Source organism: Lynx canadensis, chromosome A3, assembly GCF_007474595.2.
Source record: "Lynx canadensis isolate LIC74 chromosome A3, mLynCan4.pri.v2, whole genome shotgun sequence".
NCBI classification, from domain to species: Eukaryota; Metazoa; Chordata; class Mammalia; order Carnivora; family Felidae; genus Lynx; species Lynx canadensis.
The window spans coordinates 64,737,434-64,756,228 of NC_044305.1; the positions used below are offsets into that span (position 1 = coordinate 64,737,434).

An 18,795-nucleotide genomic window follows, 5' to 3' on the forward strand; every position below is an offset into this window, starting at 1 on the left:
TTAAATATAAACCACTAATAAATATTTACTTTATAAATAATAATAAAATAAACCATTAATATACCTTAGGGACACTGTCATCTCCCTTACTTATCTCAGGTAGGAAATTAACTAAACTTCAGTGAATAAACATTCAAGAATCAATTATATAGTATACCAAAGATTTCATAATAACTAATTGAATCCCTTCCATAGAAGATTATTATCTGAGTAGCATATAGTTTTGTTTTTTAATTTAAATGAAAGTGCTTTCAGGACATACATCTTTCCACACAAATCTCTGTAACTCTCTACTGTCACCTTTATCTGAGGGCATGAGGGGTAGGGAGGAGTAGGATATGAATTGGATACACATAATTAATATTAAAATTAATAATATTATTACTGTTATTATTAATTTGGAGAGCCCAATGTCAAGAAAGATGTCCCAGAAGAAGCATCTGAGACGGGTTTTGAAAAAATTAACTGTGCTTTATCAAACAAGACCCAGAAAGAAAAGCATACTGGTAAGAAACCATAGCATATGAAAAAGCACAGAGGCATGAAAGCACATGATGAGTCTAAGTGACTACAAGTAGATTAGTACTGCTAGAGCATAACTGCCAGGAGCAGGTGTGGGGGTAGAGGGGGCTAGAAAACATGGCAGAGCTCAGATCACTAAGCGTCTTACACATCATGCTATGGAGCTTGGCAAGTTAGGAGAGAACACAGTCCTGGGTCATGAGACAATAAGATAGGAAGACAGTCCTTAGAGGCAGGAAGGCCCTAAAGGAGAGATTTTTTTAGATGTATGTACCTGATATCTGCTGGGGGTCATTCCCTTTAAGGCCAAACCAAGGTTTCCCCATTGCTAGTAGGAAGAAACCAGGAATCCTTAACATTGCCTATCTGATCCTTCTGGAAGCCTCAACAGTCTTCCTTAAACCTTATCTCTTGCCCCCACATCTACTCTGGTTTCCTTCCAAATAATTCCCTATACTGAGCCAGAGTGATCTTAAAATGCAAACTGATCATTATGATAATCCTCTGTTTAAACCTTTTATTGGCTTTCCATTACCCTTAAGATAAAGAAGAACAAAATCCTTCCCTGTCTAGAAAGCTAGGTATGATCAATCCGGCCCATGCCTACAAGTCAATTGTCATTTCATGTTGCTTTTTGTTCCTCTCCTTCTGTCTCTGACCTACATATGCATGCAACCCAGACTCCATTAGGGTTCCCTGTTACAGACTCATGAAACACTGCAGTTCTCCTTTATGACCTCAGCATACCCTTAACCACTTGTCAGGATCTTCTCCATTAAACTATATTGTCACCAAGGACAAACAGCGTATTTATCTGTAGCATAAGGCTACAGGTGGATCCCCAGCATCTAGCATATAACCTGAATGGATGAATACATGAGAGAGGTGGAAGGTGAAAGAAGAAGGGGCATAGAGAATAAACAAAACAGAAGAGGATGAAGAAGGAAAGATTTGAGTAAGCATCTCCAGTCATTCAAATGTGTTTAAAAAAAAGAAAACAATTCCCTGAGAATGTTTCTTTGGTTCCCAGAGAAATAATTTAGCTAGCTCTTGTTTCAGGTCTTTACTTCCCATAGAAGTGTTTCTTCAATTATCTATATACAGAGAAGCTTCTAGAATGTAACTGAAACATATCACTATACCATAGTAAAGTATTATAGTATAGGTTAAATAATATTACCAATTATTCAATTGAATTGAATTGAATAAAATAAAATATAGATGAACCAAGAAAAACCATTTAAATCACTGTAAGGAAACCACTCCTTAACATCTACTCAGTATGAAGATAATAGGCTAAAACCATAACTAATACTTCCTTATTAGGAAGTTGTCCCCCTATTTATAAAAGATATTTCTAAAAAGGAAATATGCACAATAATCCCACTACTTTGTAATAAAAGATACCACTGAAGGCTACACAATTAAATGGACTATCATTTACTTCTCTCAAATATGTGAAAAAGGTATTACTTATCATTTAGACAATAATGAAACTGAGAAAGAAATAACATGCTCATAGTCACAAGGGTAAGAAGTAATATAACTGGAATTCAAACTCAGATATATTTGCTTCTTAGAATTTTGGGTTTTTTTGTTTTGTTTTTAAATGTTTACTTATTTACATTTGAGAGAGAGAGAGCCGAGTGGGAGAGGGGCAGAGAAAGAGGGATAGAGAGAATCCCAATCCGCACCATCAGCACAGACCCCGATGCAGGGCTGTGACCTGAGCCAAAATCAGGAGTCAGACGCTTAACAACTGAGCCACCCAGGGGCCTCAAGATTTTGTTCTTTCTATGCAACTATCTCAGAGTTTCATCATATTTTAAATTAAAACTATCTAATTTCTTCACACTACTGTTTAAATCTATGATTTCTTTTAGGTATTTACTTCCTTTTTATTTTTAATGAAATTTATTTGTTTACAAAGAAAATAAACATTCACTAAAAAAAACACCTACAAAATCCACAGGAGAGTATACAACAGAAAATTAAAATCTCACACCAGAGCTATGGAATAGATCATTTGTATTTTTCCAAAAAATGTTCTTACACACAGACATTTTTTGCCATTAATGAAACCATACTATAAATACTAATTATAAGCTGTCTTTTTAACCCAGTAAGACATGTTTGTATCTCAAGTTCAGCTCTATCTCAACTTTTCAAGATGGCTGCACAGAATTCCATGTATGGCTATAACATAATTAGCTTACACAATTTACCTACTGAGTAACATTGAGATAGACATTTCACTTCATGAGTCCTTGGTTAGCATTATTTGGTCATTAAGCAAGTTAATCCTTCATGGAACTGGTTTTTGGCAAAGCGGCTTCCAATGAATTGATGAAAGTACTATGTTGGATGAGAGAGCTAATTTCTAAAGTACACAGTACTGGTTCCTCTCAAAGAAAAATTCATCCGACTCTTCAAATAGCTTTCCCAGCAATCTCCCTAACTTAAGGTTACACAGAACTACATATCCTAACTGCCAGGCAATCTTCTTGACCTTTGTATCAGTTTTCTCACTCGCAAAATGGCAGCTACAAATCTGCTCTACCAACGAACCAGATTGTTATAAGGATCAAATACACTCTGAAAAGGGAAAACTAAAAGTTAGAAGTTCTATACAAACATATGGTGCAATTTTAAAAGGTTCTGTTAACAAATGAAAAAAGATAATAAAAAGTTACATAAGCTTAGAGATTTCTCTGAAATTTCCAATAAATTTAATGTTAACTGCAATCATCTTTACTGTGCAAAATATTTTAGGTAAACTGCATATATAGCTTTAGAGATTTATATTATAATATCTGACAAATTATAGTTTTGCTTCAATTATCCTTAATGATCAAAACATTTCAGATCTGTCATATACAGCATGTTTTTGTTAATTTACCTTTTCATAAGAGAAAACACTCTTATTATAAGATTCCAACAGTACAAAAAAGTACTAAGTAAAAATCCCTCTCCCTAGAGATAAGTAATATGAATAATTTATTTAAATACTCAATACATCCTGTTTCCTATTTAAACATACACAACATTTATATTTATTTTAGAAAAGAAAGAAATTCTTTAAAAATCTATAAACAGACCTGTTTTGGATGCACCACCTACAGAATTCATTCTTCACGCCATCAGAAATGTTGACCTTAACAGTCAGTATCTTCAAATTTTCCCCACGGTTAATTGCCAGGATCTGAATGCAAACATATATGGCAAAGACTGATGATCCACAAAATATATAAATGGTCAATTTAATCAGTCAACATTTGTGAAATAAAAGAGCAGTTATCGAGTCTAGAGCTATATGAATTTTTCATTCATTTATTTACCAAAATGTATTTAAAAATAATCACTTCTTTATATTAAAAAAAAATTATTTTAATAAAATACTGGTAAAAGCCTATGACATTCACAGAAAGAGACTTTGGTGATCTAAGAATCTCATTTCAGATTTGATTAACTGAAAATTTTTGATCATCTGGAGTTAAAAAATATATTTTTCACATTTGTGAAAATTTATGGCTGAGATTTACAAACATGCAAATTCCCATGTGGAATAGTAACTACTGTCACCATTTATTTAGCATTTACTAATTGTCAAGTCCATCTAAGCACTTTAAATACTTACCTCATTTAATTTTCAAAGCCACCAGTGAGGTATGTATTTTCTTCATTTTACATAATAATTTTTCTAAGACTACTCTGTCCCAAATAACAAAGATTACAAATAAAGGAAAAATGTAAATTCAGTTCAAGCTATCTCTTAATGAATATATTAAAAGAGTAATTGGGGGCGCCTGGGTGGCGCAGTCGGTTAAGCGTCCGACTTCAGCCAGGTCACGACCTCACGGTCCGTGAGTTCGAGCCCCGCGTCGGGCTTTGGGCTGATGGCTCGGAGCCTGGAGCCTGTTTCCGATTCTGTGTCTCCCTCTCTCTCTGCCCCTCGCCCGTTCATGCTCTGTCTCTGTCCCAAAAATAAATAAACGTTGAAAAAAAAATAATAAAAAATAAAAGAGTAATTGTCTCAAAATATATTAAAAACACTCCTTTAAAGAAGAGCAAACAGGGGCACCTGGGTGGCTCAGTAAGTTGAGCATCCAACTTCGGCTCAGGTCATGATCTCATGGTTCGTGAGTTCAAGCCCCATATCAGGCTCTGTGCTGACAGCTCAGAGCCTGGAGCCTGTTTCAGACTCTGTGTCTCCCTCTCTCTCTGCCCCTCCCTGCTCATGCTGTCTCTCTCTCTCAAAAATAAACATTAAAAAATTAAAAAAAAAAATAAAGAAGAGCAAACAAACCTAAAGCAAGTAGAAGAAAGGAAATAATATAGAGGGAAAATAAAAAGAGAACAGAAAAATAATAGAAAATAATGCTAGCAAAACCAAAAGTTGGTTCTCTGAAAATGTCACAAAATTAACAAACCTTTTATTAGACCAAGAAAAAAGGGAGGAAGCATTCCAATTACCAAAATCAAAAACAAGAGGGGTCATTACTATTGAAATTAGAGAAATAAAAAAGATCATAACAGAATACTATGAACAACTGCATGTCAAATTACATCACATAAATAAAATGAAAAAAATTCTTAAAAAGACAGACTGCCAAACAGTAAAATAAAAACAGAAAATCCAAAAAGATCTAAATTAAGTAAAGAAGACTGAATTAGTAATTTAAAATTTTCCCACAAGAAAATGTCCAGGCCCAAATAGCTTCACCATAGAATTCGACCAAACATTTAAAGAATTAATACCAATTCTTCACAAACCCTTCCAAAATATACCATAGAAAACTTCCCAACTCTATTTACACTGATACCCAAACCAGACAAGAACATTGCAAGAAAAAAATTAAGATCATTATCTCTTATGAATATAGACATGAAAATACTCAATAAAAAAGTAGTAAACCAAATTCATAAATATATAAAAAGGATTACACACCAGGATCAAAAGGGATTTATTCCAGGAATGCAAAGTTGCTTTAACACCCAAAAATCAACTAGCATAATACATGATACCCATAAAATAAAAAACAAAAATTACACAATTATCTTCTTACATAATATATGCAAAAAGAATATCAGACAAAATTCCAGCTTTGTTCATGATAAAAACACTCTACAAATTAGAAATAGAAGGCAACTTCTTCAATGCTATAAAAATCACATACAGAAACTCCACAGATAACATCATATTTCATGGTGAAAGACTGGATGCCTTCCCTCTAAGATTACAAGGGTCTACTCTTGCCACTTCTATTTTCAACATTGTACTGGAGGTTCTAGCCAGAGTAATTAGGCAAGAAAAAGAAAAAGAAGACACCTAAATTGAAAAGAAAGAAATATATCTATTTGCAGATAATATGATCTTATATATGGAAAACCCTAAGGGATTCACCATAAAGCTATCAGAACTAAAAAAAGGAGTTCAGCAGGATTTCAGGATAATCACTTTCTACACACTAGCAGTAAGCATTCTGAAAGTATTTTTTTTTAATTCCATTTACCATAGCAACAAAAGGAATAAAATACTTAGGAATAAATTTAACAAAGGACATGCAAAACGTAAACTCTGAGAACTACAAAACATTGTTAAAAGAAATTGAAGAAATGGAAAAACATCCCATGTTCATGAACCAGAGGCTTAATATTGCTAAGATGGCAATACTCCCCAAATTGATTTACAGATTCAATGCACACCTATCAAATTCCAGCTAGCTTCTCTCCAGAAACTGACAAACTAATTCTACAATTCATATAGAAGTTCAAGCAACCCAGAGTCAATCTTGAAAAAGAAGAACAAAGTTGGAGGACTCCCACCTTCTGATTTCAAAACTTATTACAAAGCTAACAGTAATCACAACTGTGTGGTACAGGCATAAGGATAGATACATAGCTTAGTAGAATAAAATTAAAAGAGTTTAGAAATAAATGCATATGCCCAGAATTAACTGATTTTCAACAAGGATGCCAAGATAGTCCATTGGGGAAAATACAGTCTTTTCAACAAGTGACGCCCAGACAACTGGATAGCTACGTTCAAAAGAATGAAGCTACAGGGGTACGGTATTTGCAAAAAAAATGAAGCTGGTTGCCTTCCTCACATCATACACAAAAATTGTTCACAACTGACCTTAGACCTTAACATAAGAACTAAATCTATAAAACTCTTAGAAGAAAATATAAGAGAAAATCCTTGTGACCATGAATTAGGTAAGGTTTTAGATATAATACTACATGACCAATCACTAAAGGAAAAAAGTAAACAGACTGGACTTCAATAACATTATGCCTCAAAGGATACAATTAAGAAAGTGAAAAGAGGGGCGCCTGAGTGGCCAGTCAGTTAAGCATCCAACTTCAGCTCAGGTCATGATCTCGCGGTTCATGGGCTAGGGCCCCACGTGGGGCTCTGTGCTGACACTCAGAGCCTGGAGCCTATTTCGGATTCTGTGTCTCCCTCTCCCTGCCCCTCCCCACTCATGCTGTCTCTCTCAAAAATAAATAAACATTAAAAAAATTAAAAATAAAAAAGAAAGTGAAAAGAGAACACATAACATGGAAGAAAAGTTTTGCAAATCAGTTATCACATAAAAGAGTTAGATCTAGAACATATAAATAATACAACAAGAGCAAAGACCATGTCACCTCTACACTCCAAGTAGGAACTGATATAAAATAAGTGTTCAAGAAAAATTTGTAGGATAATCTCCATGTTACCTTACACCAAAAAAACACCTTTTCACATCTGTATCATCATAAGTTACAAACATTAACAGCTGTTATGATGAGAAATATCCCACAAAAAGTAATGTACTCTAATCTTTTCATTATCCTCTCTTTTAACAGTAAAATGCAGATGGAAGAAAAACTCAATTTTAAAAATGTTTATAGTGAGCACTTCCAAGTTTGGAAAAACTGGCAATCTCTTGATTCCAAATCTCCCCCTCATCTTCCTATAAGACCTTAATAAAGAGGGACACTTGACTGGCTCAGTCAGTTAAATACCCAACTCTTGATTTTAGCTCAGGTCATCATCTCACCGTGGTGAGATAGAGCCCTGCATCAGGTTCTGCTTGGAATTCTCTCTCTCCCTCTCTTCTTCTCTCCCTGATCCTACCCCACTCACATGTAATCACTCTCTCTCAAAATAAATACATAACCATTTAAAAATAAGGAGCGCCTGGGTGGCTCAGTCAGTTAAGCATCCAGCTTCACTCAGGTCATGATCTTGTGGTTTGTGAGTTTGAGTCCCATGTCAGGCTCTGTGCTGACAGCTCAGAGCCTGGAACCTGCTTTGGATTCTGTGTCTCCCTCTCTCTCTGTCCTTCCCCTGCTCACGCTCTGTCACTCTCTCTCTCTCTGTCTCAAAGATAAATAAAAATTAAAAATAAATAAATAAAATAAAATAAAACCTTAATAAAGAAAATAAAATAACATAGGACCTACATCTATGGCATTTCTAGGAACCAGAACTAGATCGCCATCTGATTTCTCTAAAACAACAAAGAAAGCAAGACAACAGCGGAGCAACATATTTAAGAAAGTTAAGGGAAGAAAGTGAAAACAAAAAATATACTGATCCAAGCTGTCCATGTATCAAGCCCATAGGAAACAACTGTGAATGTGTTAGAACTCAGAAAATACTGTTCATATATACCATCCTTGAAAAATACAGAAGAGTAGTGGTCAGTAAACTATGGTTCATGGGACAAATCCAGATGAACACCTGTTTTCATAAATAGAATTTTATTAAAACACAACCATGCTCACTCGTTTGTGTATTATCTATGACCGCTTTCATGCTGCAATGACAGCTGTGTAATTGCCGGAAAACCCACCTGGCTCAGAAAATCTAAAACATTTATTCTCTGGTCCTCTACAGAAAAACTTTGCCAACTCTCTATTTGACTAGAGAATAAGCTTCACCCAAAAGAGGACTGGAAAGTTTTGGCAAAAGGACTAAGGCCAGGCATTTCATATAACTGTAGGGCTAAGATTAAAATGGAATCAATATCCATTAAGAAAATACAGGTTGCGGGGAGCCTGGGTGGCTCAGTTGGTTGAGTGTCTGACTTCGACTCAGGTCATGATCTCGCAGTTTGTGAGCTCAAACCCTACATCAGGCTCCCTGCGTCAGTGCAGAGTCTGTCTCAGATCCTCTGTCTCCCTCTCTCTCTCTCTGTCCCTCCTTCTCTCTTGCTCAACAATAAATAAACATTAAAAAATTTTTAAAAAAGAAAGAAAATACAGGTTGCAATCCTGATACCAATGTAGACTTTAAGCTAAAAACCATTAAATGAAGTAAAGAAGAACACTTTATAATGTTAAAGCCACATTCTGGTTTTGGAATAGAGCAAGGGGACTACATATCACACTTTAAAGATGCTGTTACATAAGACATCACTAACATGGTAGAGTAGGGAACTCCAAAAGTCCATCCTACTACAATAGTAATAAGCTGGCAAAAACTGTCAGAATCAACTTTTTCAGAACTCTGGACCCTAGTAAAAAGCTTATAACAACCAGAGGAACACTTAAAGAAACAAGAAGCCACAGAATCTTGGTAAAAGAGCACTTTGAACTTACCATTTGCTCTCCTTCGCTCTGTAGATGAGCAGCGGCCATGAAGATAACAGCCTCATTCCTAGGGCAGGTTGCTAGGGCCAGAGGGAGCGACATGGATCATATTCTCAAAAATTTGTGATCTTGTGTTTTGACCTGTTTGATGGCTCCCTGAAGGACAGACTCAAGGGCTGGCCTTTGTTTTGCCTCAGAGCTTCCCCAGGACAGAAGCCATTTCCTGAGTGGCATTTGTTAGAAGTATTTAAAGGCAAATAATTGTGCCACAGTGTTGAGGGGTGAGGGCTAACAGTAGATGTAGGGATTACAGTCAGGGCAACTAACAAACGTCAAAAAAACCTCAATGAAAAAGAGGCTTGAAAATTAGATACTAAAGGGGAAAGAGTCTTTGTAAAGTTCCTGCATAGATTAGAGAATCCGGGAGTCTGCGTGCATGCTTGGGACAAGACACACACTCTGAAAAGACCTTAAGCTTTCACCTTTGACGGACCTTTGGGCTCCATGCAAACAGGAAGTGAAAGCTAAGGCAGAGGTGTAAACAGCCTTTCTAGGCCAATGTTGAAGGACTACCCACACACAGCCAATCTGCAAGAACTGGGGAGAGTTTGTTTTTTGTTTTGGCTCCAGGCATTAAGAAAACCTCTGTCAAATAACTAGCTGTCCACAAAGCTAATGGAAGAAATGTCAGTGGTCACACATGACAAAGATGAATACAGATGTTTCAAAAATAATTCAGAAGGCACTAAACAACAACAAAAACATCCACAAACCTCCCCACCAAAGGTAGCAGCAACATATACCAAGGATGCGGGTGGGGGGAAGATCTGATTTTCAGTGTTGGCAATGTATAACACTCAGAATGTCAAGTTTTTAGCATAAAACCACAAGGCATACAAAGAATCAGTAAAGTATGACCCATTTACAGGGGAAAAAAAAAGAAACTGACAGAAACTATCCTTGAAGAAGCTCAGACATTAGTCTTAATTAGACCACTGTTTTAAATATGCTCCAAGCTCAAGGAAATCATGGACAGAGACCTAAAGGGAATTAAGAGAATGCAGTCTCAACAAAAACAGAATATAAATAGAGTTGAGAATTATAAGAAACCAAATAGAAATTCTGAGCCAAGAACTACAATGACTGAAATGAAAAATTTACTAAAAGGGTTCAATAGTTAATTTGAGCAAGCGGAAGCAGAATTTCATCAGCAAACTTGAAGATAGGTCAATTGTGATTTATGAAGTCTGAGAAGAAAAATAAACAAATAAACAGAGTCTGAGAGACCTATGGGACACCATCAAGTATACCAACATACATATAACAGGAGACCCAGGAGAGAAGAGAGAGGCAGAAAGAATATTTGAAGAAATAATGGCCCCAAATTTCCCAGTTTTGATAAAAAAACATTCATCAACACACCCAAGAATCATAATAAATCCCAAGAGGGATAAACTCAAAGAGATCCACAGTGAGACACATTATAATCAAACTGTCCAAACCTAAAGCCAGAGAATCCTCAAAGAAGTAAGAGAAGTAATTCATTATGTGTTAAGGATTCAATAAGATCAACAGCTGATTCTTCATCAAAACCATGGAAGCCACGAGACGGTGGGATGATAAATTCAAACTGCTGGAAAAAAAATGTCAACCACGAATTCTATATCCTGAAAAATTTCTGGAGATTGGCTGTACAACAATGTGAATATACTTAACAATACTGAACTGTACATTTAAAAACAGGATGGTAAATGGGGTGCCTGGGTGGCTGAGTCCGCTGAGCTTTCGACTTTGGCTCAGGTCATGATCTCACGGTCCGTGAATTCGAGCCCTGCATCTCGCTCTGTGCTGACAGCTCGGAGCCTGGAGCCTGCTTCGAATACTGTGTCTCCCTCTCTCTCTGACCCTCCCCCGTTCATGCTCTGTCTCTGTCTCAAAAATAAATAAACATTAAAAAAAAAAGCTAAAAAAAAAAAAAAACCAGGATGGTAAGATTATAAGTTAAACACATATGTTACATGTATTTTATCACAATTAAAAATATATTTTAAAAAAGAAAGAGAAATTAAGACCTTACAGATGAACAAAAACTGAAGGAGTCTGTCACTAATAGACGAGCCCTACATTTAATTGTTACAGGAATTACTTTAGGCAGAAATGAAAAGACACTGGACAATAACTCAAAAGTATGCAAAGAAATAAAGAACACTGGTAAAAGTAGCTACATAGGTAAAAAACAGTAATTAAAATTTCAGTTTGTAAATAATCTTTTTTTCCCCTATGTGACATAAAAGCCACTTTATACACTGTAGAGACAACCTATGACTACAATTAGGAAAAAAAATCAGTAAACTGAAAAATGAAATTAAAACACTGAGATAAAACAACTATGTTTATACAACTAAGTGAGATCTCTCACACTTTATTCTAAATCAGAATACCTCTAATTTGTATGTCATATGAAAAAGATCCAGAATTGAGCTCAAATCCAAGCACACTGAGAAGCAAAGTCTAATACAAAAGATCACCAGCCAGAAAGTCAAAATATCTGAAGTAGTGTATTGTCAGCCCTACTAATAATTCTCAATGTTAGCAACTTTTCTGGGTCTTGAGTTACCCCATTTTGAAATGGGAAGGATATGACAATATTATAAGAATTTATATGAAAAAAAATGGTTGCCTTAAAAACTTTAATTCCTTAAAAACCAAAGTAGTAGGCAAATTCAAAGCATCATCATTATTATTACTATCAGCATGGATAAGCAGTTTCCTTATTTACCTGATGATGTTGGATGTTTCTTATGTTGCATGAAAAATTCTGGTAGAGCAGAAACTTATCAACGTCTTTCTCATTTACTTTTTTTGAGGACACCTTCGCCAGAGATGACTGGATGCAAATATACCTATTTTGGCACCTGTTCAGATAAATATGCACAAAACAAGCAGTTACAAATATATTTTATTAATGTAAAATTAACAAAAAAAAGTTAAGGCATAGTTATTACTATGCCTTAGTAAAGAAACACCTTTTATGGAAATAACGTTAGCAAAAACTTAAGCCATTACCAAATGAAAAATTTTTAAATGATGCCCAACTATAAAAATGTACTGACCCATCAAAAGAGGACTCTGCCCATTCATGCTAGCATAGGTCCTCCAGAGCTATGTCTATATCAATCCTCCTATAAAATGCCTATGTCAGTTCAGATACCATCTGGTATCTACAGATACCAGATCGGTAATTCTAGTCTAGATATCTTTCCTAACCACTGAGTGAAGCAGTCAGAGCCCAGTAAAAGCTAAAAAGAAGGGAAACAAGAGGATGTGGTGGGACAGCTTCCAACGACAGGCCAAATTCAGCAGTGTAATTACTTACAAAAACACAATTAAAATCTGGGCAGTTCTCCTTCTCTGACTCATTCCTACTAGGGCCACTGAGGAAATAGGAAAGTTCTCTCCCTTGGATTAACAAAAATCCTGACAAGCGATGGTAGTCAACGGGTTCATCTCCCCCCTTCCTCTCCTCTGCACACCTCACTCAGCCAGCGATGTGGAGAAAGAGTAAGAGCATAAAGGTTTTTGCTGGAAAACCCTGTCTTGTCTGCTGATACACAGCTGAAAAATATATTAAAACAGGGTTTTGAGATATCTTTCTTTAATGAGGCATAAAATCCAAAGGCCCAAGTAGGGCTTAGGTCATGAGGTTTTAATCTCTTATAAATTGGGACTGTGATACCATGGATAAGCTGCTCTCTCCATCAGCTGAAATGCATTTTGAGGTCAACACTTTTATCTTCACCTGATATTAAAGTTAAATGATATTATATAATACATGTATAGTACACACATCACATATGTTCACAAAGCATGCCACCCGCTCTAAATGAACATGGATCTCTCTAGCACACACTGTGTAACCATGCAATAGTTTTTAAACTGTTCCTCACAGCCCTCCATTGAGGAGTTTCAGTGTAAGGAGGATGAGCAGGCAGAGTTCCAGGTGCCCTGCCTAGAATTCAATTAAAGCAACTTTACTTTTATCTGTTTTATGTATTAGGGCTCTGCTGCTTGAACAAAGAGTTCTGCTACCAAAAAACAGTCCAAAAATAAAGTTTTTAATGAACACTGGTGTTAGCACTAACCATATGACCCTTACCAGCATGAGTCCACAAAGCAGAGAACTCTATAAAAGAGTTACTCACAATTTCCGAATGAAGTCAAGCGTGTCTTTGTCTTTAGCAATCATGTCTGCTAAAATATGCTGCACTCCCGTTTCAATATCCTGGAGTGCTGAAAGTCCTTTAAGAAATGGGTAAGAGGGAAAACAAAAGCAAGAACTACAGATTGGTTTTTTTTTTTTTTATCTATAATTAAATCACAATAAATTTATTCCAGTCAAAATAAACCCTTAAACGGAAAAACTTAGGACAGAAAAGTATCATAGCACTGACCAGTTTACCTCTGAAAAAAAAGTAACAAGTCTCCAAAGCAAGAATACAGGACCTTTACATACCATATAACCTAATGGTGAAAAATGCAACTCTAGAACCATCTGCCTGGTCTAATCCTAGTTCACTACTTACCAAATGTCTGACTTTGGGCAAGTAACTTGACCTCTCTGTGCCTCAGTTTCCTATAAAAATGCAAAAATAATACTACCTACTTCACAAAGTATTTACAGAGGTTAAATGTATTATGGGAAATATGTATTAACAGAGTCATAACCTAAGATATACCATCTCATACCACTTAGAAAAATTATCCTTTACAAATAGTAATTTTATTAATATTCCTATTTTGACTTCTGAGGCGTTTACTCACATTTAAAAAAAAAATTTTTTTCAACGTTTATTTATTTTTGGGACAGAGAGAGACAGAGCATGAACGGGGGAGGGGCAGAGAGAGAGGGAGACACAGAATCGGAAACAGGCTCCAGGCTCCGAGCCATCAGCCCAGAGCCTGACGCGGGACTCGAACTCACGGACCGCGAGATCGTGACCTGGCTGAAGTCGGACGCCTAACCGACTGCGCCACCCCGGCGCCCCCGTTTACTCACATTTTTAATGACCCACTTGAATTTCTCAAATCTCAGAAGCACAAAACAAGAGCTATTTGTGATTGTTCATCTATTTCATAGTTGAACTGTCTACCAATGGTGCGTTATGTTCTTTCTAAGTGCTTCCGGTTTGCTAATTTATAGCAGTGACTCTTGAACATTATAGCCCCTGTGATATCAACTTCTATATACATTGAGAGAAATCATCTGCATTGCCTTCTTCCGTTTCTTCTATCTTAATTGTTCTATCTCCATTAAAGCTTCTTTTTTTTTTTGCATTAAAGCTTGAGTTACACAAGCACTAAGTATCATAAGTAGGTTTTTCTGAGAGCATAATTTTAATGAGTAATAGGTACAAAAGACAAAGAGAACAGGAGGACAGACTTATGGAGTCATTAATAAAGAGAAATGCGTTGTTGAGTTTTGTTATAACTAATCTTGAGTAACTACATTTATTTTAAAGGAATTTAACGATTAAAATTAATACAAATTCTGTTTACATTTTAAGAGAATTTCCCCATGAGGGGATTTTCAGGAGTGAATTACCTTTGAGAAGTAGAAGGCTGTTTATGTAAAGGACCTAGAACAGCTGTGACATACAGTAAGCAGTCAATAAATGTCTGTTCTTGGTGAGCTATCTCCCTAGATCAGTCTTCATCTTAGAAAACCAGTCACTATGCACTAACTCCTGGAGTCCCAAACCACCTCACAGCATCATTACACAAAGTTTAATGAGAATACCAGGGTGATAAGTGAAAAGTGAAGATGGAACCCATCTCCAATAACAACCATCGATGAGAGAGAACAGAAAGAGGAAGTTATAGATTTTGCTATTATAACAAAAGACCTCTGAAAAGCCCCCATCATTTTGGGTGAACACAATTTGTAAAGTTTTTATAATTAATAAATCTTATATAATTAAAATTATGCTAGAGCTCTAGAGCAATGTTTTTATAGTCTAAGGACCCCAGAATACAATCACACTAGGTACTTGTTACAAACACAGATTCCTAGGCTTTGGGACTTTTGTGTTACAGAGCATCCCAGATAATTCTGATACTCATTCAAGTTTAAGGAAAAAAAAAAAACAAAAAACCAACACTGCTGGGGAGGTGCCTTGAACTCTTAGAGCAGTGGTTCTTAGTGGGAGGTAGAAATTATCAATCACTGGACTCATCCAAATTACATAAGCCCTCTCAAGAGAAAAGACTGGAAAAGAGTCTTGTGTGTTTGAAAAAGCACCTTCTTCCATCAGAAAGACTCGGTCATTGGGGCTTAATACAGCCAAGAATAATGTAAGTCCACAAAGGTTAGCACCTCAATGAAAGCAGGAGAAAATAAGGACTACAGGAGCCAAAAATCTTATTTCCTTTCTTGTAGTGAAAGCTTTCCAGCCACAGATTCTTCAAAGCTCCACAAATGTAACAAAAACTGAAGGACCAACATTTCTTTCACTTTATCTGCACTAAGGCTACCTCTTCTGTACAACAGAGCAATCAGCTACTTCTCTTCGTAAACAAAACAGGGATATTCTGGAAATTCTAGGATGTATTCCATTTGTGGCATCTATATGTTTCTGATTCAGATCAAATTCTTGTTGGTCTGTGGCAAGAAGTGTCTTCTACTTCACACTGAAATATCTGGTTTCTTAGACATTTCTTTGAGAAATGATGGGAATGATGAAAATACTTCTTTAGAGAAACAATAAGAGATCTGAGGGTGATCATGAGTCTGTAGATAACCTAAAAGAGCAAAGAAAAGAACACTCCAAGCGAACTTTAAAAACCAGTACCTAGATTGTTTGGAATTAATTATAATTCTTTGACATTTATGATAAGAGTGAAAGAAAAAGGGAATAAAGCAAACAGGAAGTCCAATACATGTGCTAATACTACCTTAGCTGCAATAAGCCTTGACCGATCCGCATTATCAGAAGTATCACCAAGTGTCATCACCATGTAGTCCATGAGCATCACTACAAATAGCCACTCAGAGATACAGTTATCAAACCTATCCAGTAGGAATTCAGTATATGAGTGAACTAAGGAAAACTTTGTACCAAAGGAGGTGAAAGGAAAAGAAATCGACCATAAGAGAAAAATAAGAACAGACAACAAAACTTTATGCATCTGATATTCTGAAAACTCCAACATTTGATTCTAAGAAAACCTACTATCACTGGCCAAGAAAGTTCCCACAGTGGCTGACCTTCATGCTTGTCTATACAGTCTCAGCTACTATTAAAATATTAAATTTGCAATCATTTGAAAATCTAACTAAAAAACACACGTTAAAAAAGTACACAGGGGGGCGCCCGGGTAGCTCAGTCGGTTAAGCGTCCGACTTCGGCTCAGGTCGTGATCTCATGGTCCGTGAGTTCGAGCCGCGTGTCTGGCTCTGTGCTGACATCTCAGAGCCTGGAGCCTGCTTCAGATTCTGTGTCTCCCTCTCTCTCTGCCCCTCCCCCACTCATGCTCTGTCTCTCTCTGTCTCAGAAATAAATAAACATTAAAAAATTAAAAAAAAAATTAAACAAACTTCACTTTTACTCATTTCAACCCATCTCTAAACACAAATAATACTAATTTGCTTTTTCTTTTAATTATTGCCTTTTTCGAAACAGAGATTAAGATAAGTGTATTTGTATGTGAACAGACATATGGAGTTTTACAGACACTCATCCTTAATTTTTTAATAACAAACTCACACTGCTGAATTGTTTAAAAGGAACACAGGTTACAGTATGCTAGGATTCTCTACAGTGTAGTAGTACATACTGTGGAATTTCTTAACAGAGACTGCCCCCTATAGACACTTAAGTCTCCCAGCCTAAAGAATCAACAGAAGGCCAAAGAAACTAGAATGAGTGCAGGAATTAGGAGAGCACCAATCTCCCCATCCCATCCTGTCAGAGCACTCCCCCAAAAAAGCCGTGCTTACTCAAAGCTCTCACTCTAGGGTTTATTTTGTCAATAAAACCAATGTATCCTGACATGCATCAGTTGTCACTTTCCTTGGGTTTTTCTTAGAATTCTCTCTCTTACCCTCTTCCCATCTCATTCTCTCTTGTGCACACACACACAAAAGGAGAGGAAGATACACTTCAGAAAAAAGAAACTTTACACTTGGAGAGTAGAAGTGTGGAAGCAGGCCTTCACTTTATAACTCATGTATGTCAGAATCATTGAAATTCTTTTTAAAGAATACATACAACTTTTGTAATTAAATAATTTTTTAGAAACAGAGTATTTTAAAAGATAATATAGGACATTCTTTATAACACTGGGATGTGAAAAAATTATTTAAAAAGGAAAAGAAAGCAATTATCTTAAAAGAAAAGGTTAGCAAAATTGACAAGATTAATAATTCAACTACAATAAAATTAAGATCTTCTATTTTCTTTTTATTTAATAGACAGCATAAAGAAAGTGAAAAGTGAAGTTACAAACTGGGAGATAAGATTTATAATACACATAACTGAGAAAGAGTAACTTAAAAAGTACTTATAAATTAATAAGAAAAGAGAAACAACAACACAAAATAAAAATGGGCAAAAGACTAGAACAGGCACTTCATCAAAAGAAGAAGCTGGATGGCTAAGCAGGAGGTATATGGGGATTTGTTTTATTAGAATTATTTATTCTTTATATGCTATAATATTCTTTTGTATAGTCATTACTTAATGAAATATTTTTTTAACATAGTTTTCAAATTTGGAAAAAAAGAAAAAGAAAAAGAAACAGGGATGATCTCTTGAAGTAAAGCTGGTACCTTTTACATTGGGTTTAATGTAAGATAGCAGATTGAGCTGCCCTGGATTCTCAAGCAGTGTCCTGGCTGCTCCTTCTAATCCCAACTGCTTTGCTCTCTGGGCTTTAGTGCCTTTGCTCCCAGTTTTATATGGAGCTGACTGCAGGGGGAGGAAAAAAAAAGTCAGAAAATACACCACACCATTCAGTGTTAAAAAGCAAAAGTTAAAATTAAAACACACAATTAGAAGACATGGTGGGGAGGCTAAAGACATCCTTTTCTCAACCCTTCAGAGACAAATTAATACTAACCAGAGACTACTAGCTATACAAAGATGGTTGTTCCTCATCTGATTCTTTATACTTTTCTACACACTTGACATTAGGCATTTATTTGGATTCACTCATCTCAAAAACAGTGCCAGGGGCACCTGGGTGGCTCAATCGGTTAAGCATCTGACTTCAGCTCAGATCATGATCTCGAGGTCCATGAGTTCGAGCCCCGCGTCAGGCTCTGTGCTGACATCTCAGAGACTGGAGCCTGCTTCAGATTCTGTGTCTCCCCCTCTCTCTCTGCCCCTCCCCTGCTTGCACTCTGTCTCTTTCTCTCTCATTATATATTAAGTAAATATTTAGTATTTATTTATTTAAAAAAAAAAACCTCAGTGCCTGGACAGAAAGAACTGTAAGGCCCTCTCCTCAAACCAAGGGAGCTCCTCCAAAAGCTGCAAATACACAATGCTTCCACTGCCTAAGGCACATTCACTCCTCAATCTGAGCCATCAGACTTCTCTGCCCACACACCTTGCTGAAAGTCGTAACCCAAAGAACCACAATGATCCCCTAATTACCAAATATACATCTTTCAGTCCTCAACTTGCC

At 36.2% G+C, this 18,795-nt stretch overlaps 1 protein-coding gene across 2 annotated transcripts in view; it reads right to left on the minus strand.

Moving 5' to 3' along the window:
* The window catches only part of SRBD1 (S1 RNA binding domain 1), a 196,621-nt gene that overhangs the window by 149,310 nt on the left and 28,516 nt on the right, over positions 1 to 18,795 (minus strand). For both annotated transcript variants that reach the window (XM_032592636.1, XM_030310525.1), the window contains exons 7-10: positions 17,936 to 18,074; positions 13,311 to 13,407; positions 11,888 to 12,023; positions 3,621 to 3,724 (exon numbers count right to left, since the gene is read on the minus strand). In XM_032592636.1, coding sequence (XP_032448527.1) covers positions 3,621 to 3,724; positions 11,888 to 12,023; positions 13,311 to 13,407; positions 17,936 to 18,074 — 476 coding nt within the window. The remainder of the gene's footprint in view (positions 1 to 3,620; positions 3,725 to 11,887; positions 12,024 to 13,310; positions 13,408 to 17,935; positions 18,075 to 18,795) is intronic.